The 7,098-nt window shown below is 47.7% G+C and overlaps 1 protein-coding gene across 1 annotated transcript; it reads left to right on the top strand.

Annotated features, from left to right (window-relative positions):
- Positions 1-329: 329 nt before the first annotated feature.
- Spata31f3 (SPATA31 subfamily F member 3) lies at positions 330-6,793 on the top strand. Its single transcript, XM_021634430.2, has 6 exons — positions 330-473; positions 937-982; positions 1,450-1,510; positions 2,341-2,828; positions 4,949-4,951; positions 5,308-6,793. The coding sequence occupies exons 1-6, from the start codon at positions 330-332 to the stop codon at positions 5,541-5,543; spliced, it is 978 nt and encodes a 325-aa protein (XP_021490105.1). The 3' UTR covers positions 5,544-6,793.
- The last annotated feature ends 305 nt before the right edge of the window (positions 6,794-7,098 follow it).

The raw sequence follows: 7,098 nt of genomic DNA, 5'->3' as shown, positions 1-7,098 counted from the left end.
AGTGGCCAGATGGTGGAATTAACAGAGAAGTGAGCTATCACACTACAGGGAGTAGGAAAGCATGAAGGAGTATTTGGCATCTGTGTCCATAGCATCTTTATCACAGACTCTGACACCCTTGCCTGAACACTGAACTACCACATGAGTTTATCCAAGATGGAAAAAGGTCTTTAATTTTATGCCTGTGCTGTGGAACAGGAGGGCTTTGTGATGTAGTTTGGTGGTCTGGGTATATCTTCTGTGAGGCAGAGAGCCAAACTCTAGAACTCAGAGGCACTGCATTCTAACACCCCAGAAGCCGAGGAGGGGATGACTAAGGAAGTTGAGTGATGCTGAGCCCTACCTTTATTCTGTGGGATGTGGGGTACCCACTATATACTTACGGATCTATCTTCATTATTGCATTAATTATTTGGCATGTGAAAAGGAGCCATCAAGGATTAATGTTGGGACCTGACAAGAGCTGTTATAAGGTAGGAAAATTCTAGACCAGGCCTGAATGTGTTGTTTATAAGATGTTTATCCCTCACCATCTCTTGGTTATCGTACCCATTGATTTTTTTTTTTTTTTTAATAATTTCTTCACTGGATCCTAGATCAGCTCTGATTTGGATCTTGCTTAAGGAAGACACTGATAACTGAAGTCCTTTGGTTTCTAGTATTGTCCATTGTTTAATTTGTCCCATCTTTCTTCCTGTCCCAAGTCTACCATAGAACTTGTTCATGAAATGGGATGGATGGTATAGAGTATGGAAGAGCCTTAAAGTGAGCCAGAAATGAAAGAATGACACGCTGGAGTGATGAGATGGAAAAGAAAGAGGAAGCACAAAGCTAGATTACAGAAAAAGATTAGGGGATATTTCTGAATTTTCTATCACTTAAGACATGAAAAAAATTGGTGTTCCCATTTTATATTCTAATCTTCTGTCTTTCAAGTGTTATCAGAGAATCAAACAAAGGCCCGGAGATAGAACATCAAGAGGTAAATCCCAATTTATTTGACCCCTTACCCCTGTGGGTGAGGTTTCCACAGACCCTGACCCTGTGATGACTGGCACCGGAAGCCAGGTGTTTACAACCCTTGAAGACTGTAACATAAACCCATGACAACTAAAGGAGACTTATGTGGGTGGGGAAGAGGCCAGGACCATCCCCTGTCTGACCTTCCTGAGATAAAGTACAAGGATATAGAGACAATGTTCTCAGTTCTGTCATTGAGTTTTAAAGCCCTGTGGGCATCATGTCACCTTCATCTTCTCCACAAAATTCGCACTAGCAGAGTGGTGAAGATCAAGTGAAATTAGGTATAGGACAGCAAACAAACAGTTAAGTTGTACTTGGAGTATTTCCTCTCGGGTTGTTGGTCACCTGTCCTTCAAAAGCCCTCAGCTTCTTACAGGTTGCCCCTCACCCTTCTGTTCTGCCTGACACTGTGCCCCCCCCCTTCAGCTAAGAGGACCTCCAAGGAAGAAACTGAGAAGCTGCGGAAGCTGCTCTCCGTTATGAAAAGGTGACTCCTGCCGTCTGGTCTGCCAGCTCCTGGCCTGCATATGATAATGGCTTTGCCTGGACAGGGGAAGGATGAGGGTGGGGTGTTGATAGAGAGAGAGACACCATGGAGCTTATCAGTCCAAGCTGAGAAGTCCAGAAGTCCAGAGCAGAGATGTCTCAAGAGGGAAGAGCCACCCCTTTTACTCTAGTGGCTGCATTTCAGGGTTAACTAGTGCTGGCGTTTGTTTGTGTCGTGGGGCAAGTGACCCAGTCAAGAGGATAGGCTTGGCATAAAGAAACCATTACTGTCCCATCTCTGCGCCCTTTCAAGGTAGGGCTCTGGATCTGGCTGAATGCAGCTGACAAACCTAGTCTTCCATAAGACCAGTTCCAGGGACATGCTCAGTCAGCCATCTTATTCTTATCCTAGGACCTCTATAGGATGGGATTGATTCTCAAGATATGCTGGGGACAGACAGCAGCAGGGACACCTGAGTTCTTAAAATGAGGACCTCATTTCTCACCTTCTATTCACCAGGCACCAGGTTTCTGAGCTTCCAAATAAAAGTGATTCAGGCTTCTGTGGTGGTATCCTCGGTGGTACCCCATGGTCTAATCACTTGGTCCTCATCTGCCTGCTTCTCAGTACGGTTGGTAGAAACTGACCCAAGTTTCCAGTTCTCTCTGAGGGCTGCACCCTGCAATAGTCTTCCCCAGACTCTCAGCCCAACCCCCACACCTTACTACACCTTCCTTCCTTGCTAGGAAGGAAAGCAGAGTGGTAGACGGCAGAAGGAATAGGCCCAGGATGTTTGGGTTGTCATTAATGGTTGCCATTTCCCTTTCTAGCCAGGGCTGGCTTCCTCAGGAAGAAAGTATACGGAGGCTCCTGTGCTCAGATCCCTCCTGCCCAATCTGCAATGCTATGGCCCTGGAAATCCAGCAGTTGCTGGGGTGTGAGAACAAAGAGACCTCTTGTACTTCACTGAGGCAGTCACAGAGCTTTTCTTGCCTGGAGGCATTGTCTTCATCCAAACTGTTGTGTGACAAGAATTCAGAGCTCTGTTCGCAACACTCCAGAGACATGTCACTGGCACCCAGCTTCTCACCGTCACAGTCAACAGATCAGAAATCTTCTCGGTCAGCTGCCCCGTCAACTGCTGATGTCAACTTCCAGTATTACTGTCCTGATCATCAGCAAAGCCAAAAATCTCAAGGGTCAAACGTGTCCCAGGATGCAGGGTCTCTGTCATCTTCAAGTATGGAAGAGCCTGGGGTCCCTGCAAACCAGCCAAAGAAGAGGAAGAAAAACAGGAAACTTGTCTTGAAGAACAAAGGTCAGCAGCCCTTGAATACTAGATTCCTTCCTTTTCCCAGGACCCAGAGCTTCCTGAACCTAAAACAATACTCTGTGCCCTCACATTCCCTTCACTTGCTTGTTCCTGGATCCAAAAGGCCCCATGGTGCTTGTAGAGGAGGGTATACAGATGTGCATTTTCACATGGGCTTTCCCTTGAACTGTGGAGGAGTTCTGTGGCTTAGGTTTTGTGCTCTCCATCTTTTATTTTAGTGGCCTTTATACGTTGCCTTGAAGGAGTGTGGCACAGGCAGAGCTCACACCAAAACACCAGTGTGGCATCTCTAGTTCTGTTCTGTAGTTATCTTCTGCATAAGGGGTTTTGAGTCAGCCTTTAGGGATCTTTCCACAACAGGGGTCAGGGTCGGGGCAGGGCTATGGGACTTTCTTACTCAATTTCTCCTTTATCTCTACATTACCTAAATTTTCCTGCACTCTAGCTTCTTTCCCCACATTCTCAAACTTGGGCATTTCCATGGACAAACCCAGATTAATGTCCCGGTTCTGGCCAAGTGTGAAGTCCTTGTGTGCCACCTGTGAGTATGGCTGCTGTAGCCTTAGGGGGTCCTGCCACTCATCCGGAGAGCTCTGTAGATGCAGAGAACCACACAATGTAAACTCTGAGCTGTGTTACAGCCGGCCTCAGCAGACCCAGGCATCTCCCTGATTAGACCTCAAGAAGGTAGCAGCCTTGTCCTGGAGTGTTCCAGCTAGGGTTGTGCTCCGAAGCGATTGAAACGGCAGGTTACTTAATTGTTGTTAAAGACCTAGCTCTTCCCCTGCTGAACAGCAGCCTGTGTCCTGATGCAGCACAGCCCTGAGTTGTGCTGGGCCCTGGCAGCCCTTAAGGATAGTGACCTGTACTGACCTATTGCTGCAGTCTATAGGTCAGGGCCAGTCTACAGTTGACCGATTAGACCCAAACATTGTGGCAGGGTCCACAGATCACACGTAGATATGCTGAAGCACCATCCCCGCCTCCATCTGTAATCCCTGAGATTGGGAATCATTCTCTGCAAGGTACCGGGAACTCTGAGGGCAACTTGGTTCTGTTCTTCCCTGGAAGACAAGTAAGTCTGAGGCATATAGATAATAATCAGCCCCGGGCTTAGATCAGATTGCTGATGGCTGATAGCCTTGACCACTAGGAGCAGAGTGGCCAGATGTTACCAACGACCCTGAACTGCCTATGCCTTGTTTCAGGGAACCATTGAGAGACTGAAAACAAGATTGCTTTCCTCCCGGGGTTGCTGCTGTTTTGTGGATGTCTCTGGGCTATTACTCTCACAATCCTAGCCAGCACACAAGGACAGATATGGGGCCTGAGCCCACTGGAGTCTCTGACTCAGTCTTACCTTTGTAGTGGCGTACTAAGTCCTGGCCAGGTGTTCAGAGTGCCAGGACACCTTATGCAGAGTCTGTGTCCAGGCTGAAGTATGGTCGAGGTCATGTCCTGATGCTCCATAGTCATTCAAAACATTTATCTTTCCCCAAACTAAATTTCAACCTGAAAAAGAAATTCCTAGAGATACATCCTAGCCTCATTCAGACAGGAGGACAGGTAACACCTTTTTTTTTTTTTTTTTTTTTTTTTTTTTGCCAAAGAATCTACACAGGAGACCTTTGGGAATCCAAACAAGCAAAGGAAAGCATTGCTCCAGGGTTCCCCTCCCACCAGGACCCCCATGTCCCTCAGAGCTTGGGTGATCTTGAAAGGAAAGTTTTCAGCTGAAGTAAAGACAGCAGAGAAGAGCCAAGGGCAGCCTGGAGTGAGTGCAGTACCCTCAGGGTCTCAGGGAGTGTTTCCAATCTCCCAATGCGGTGCGGAACACAGTAGAGACCCAGGTTCTTTGTGTGTGGCTGGGGGAAAGTGAATCCAGCCCAAGAACTCCCGGACCCCTCGGACCAGGGTGACGCTCAGTCCTGGCCTAAGCAGGGAAGACAGAGGACCTAGTGGGATTCAAACCAGCCCAGAACCACAGAGCGCAGCACACGCTTCGCTGAGGTCCATGTGCCTGTAGATTTCTAAGCAGAAGCCCAGGCCCGCTTGACTTCCCATTGGCTCCTCAGAATCTTTCTCAGGTAGAATTTTAATTTAAGCAAGTTAGTTGCCTCTAGGGAATAGGGGCTAGGGAGACATCCATCTGGAAAGCCATCATCTCTATCCCCTTGGCTTTCAGAGCACCCTTCAGGATTCCCTCAGGGCAGATACGACAGGAAAATGATCTGCACAGCCAATAGACTAAACCAAATGATCTCACCCAAAGGTTCCTGAGAATTCCCAGCCTATGGTGCCCAGCCCTTACAAGGTCAGACCTTACAATGTCAACCTACTGGGCCATCAACTGCTGGCCATCTAATGCCAGTCCAGCATTAGAAGGGGCTTCATTTTCAAATAGAATTTAGAGTTGGAGGGTCTGGCAGCAGAGATGACACTCACCAGAGTTCCCCCTCTCCAGAACCCCCAGAAGCTGACGTGGAGAATAAGATGACATTCTACTCTCATTGGGTTAACCCTGAAGTGAACTGTGAAAGGCAGGAGGAGCCTATCATGCTCTCGAAGTCTGAAACAGAGGCCAAACCCAAGACTGCGAAGAGTCAGACTCCTGTCAAAGACGGAGCAGAGGGACCCACTGTGGAGAAGACTACAAAGGGCCCCAAAGCCAGTTCCGTTTGTGCTAAGAAGAACATTTGACTTTCCTCAGCACCTACAGTGCCTGCGCAGCTCCAGCAATGCCCCTTCTGCCCGGCTAACCCTGCTTCGATGGCTGTTCCCATAGCTGCTTCAAAAATTGTGTCACCCAGCTAGGAAACCAATGTCAGATCTCCCCTCAACTCAGCAGAAGGCCCCGGTTTACACAGAGAGGAGAAGCATTTCAAGCAGAGAGTCTGTAGGTTCCCAAAGTTCTGCATCCTCCCTAACAAAGGCTATCAACCATCATTTCCACTCCCATGGAAGAAAGCCTTGGCATTCTCCAAATATACTCTATACCTATAAAGCAAAGGGCCACCTGTATTTTCTTTTTCATTGCTGTATTTGATAAAGTGGGAAATGCTCTCCATGTGGTATCTAGCACTTAAGTGTGCCTGTCACTGTGATGGGTCAGCATCTATATCATATATATATCCATCCCCTGGGTAAAGAGACTTGTGTGGAGAAGGAAGACCCCTTGTTTAAAGTACACTGAAGGTATAGATCACACTTGAATTCCCATGAAGAAATGAGCTACCTACCTTTTCTTTTAAAAGTGCTCAATCTGTCCCTGTGTTCACGTCTCCCTTTTGAATTTTACTTATTCTGTTGGCTCCACCCAAATGAATTCTTCATGTACTTCAGAAACTCAAGAGCTGGGCTTCCTTGTGATGTGGTATGAGGCAGAGGTGGGTACCTTTGGTTCATAAGGAATTCAGCATCTGTCACCATCCTGTCAAGTCAAGAAAAAGTGGTAACGGGAGTTGCTTCCTCTCAAAGGACCCCACTGTTTAGCACAATGTGTTTGCTCTAGCAGGATGCAGAAAATGCAGGTGGGAGAAAGTATGAATGTGTGTGTCATTTCTCCCTTCAGCAGTGACTTAAAGGAAGGAAGAGCAGCCCTTGGTTGATCCTCAAAGCAGAGGAACACCAGGCCCAGGCTAGCTAAGCCAATATTCTCCCTGGTTTTTCCTGGAGCACCCCAAAGATCAAGGAGGTCTTCTGACAGGCACATCCTCTCTCCCTGTGGGAGCCAGGCAGAGAGCCACAAAGCTCGGGGACTGGAGGGGAGGCCCCATGAGGGAGCTGAGGCGGGGAAATGAGTTGGTGTGCACACTTCCTGGGTTGGGATGGAGCGTTCTTCCCTCCAGGTTGTTGTCTGGCTTCCATTTTGTGGCAAAATTGGACAATTGATCCCCATTAATTATTTTTTAAATTTTACTTTACATTTTTAATAAAATGTATTTTGGTCATACCTTCCCTCCAGGTCTTCTCTGGCACCCATAAATTAGGCGCCACTCAGTCTTCAGAAAAGCTTCTTCTTCCGGTAGATGTACTTGACACGAAGACCCACAACTGGAAGTGGGGCGAGTGAGAGGCTTTGGAGCACTCAGCTTTAAGGATATTTTTACTAAACACCCTTTGCTCAAAGCTCAGGGAAGAGGGAAGATTTTTAGAGCCAGAGGCTGTGGATAACTCCAGGCAGTCACTGCCTTCCCCACAGATCCTTGACCTTTGCCCCACCCCACCTGACTCTACTCTAGGGCTCCTACTCCAC

Source organism: Meriones unguiculatus, chromosome 1 (assembly GCF_030254825.1).
Source record: "Meriones unguiculatus strain TT.TT164.6M chromosome 1, Bangor_MerUng_6.1, whole genome shotgun sequence".
Classification (NCBI taxonomy): domain Eukaryota; kingdom Metazoa; phylum Chordata; class Mammalia; order Rodentia; family Muridae; genus Meriones; species Meriones unguiculatus.
The sequence above is the reverse complement of the archived record's forward strand: the minus strand, read 5'-3'. Positions and strand labels throughout refer to the sequence as shown.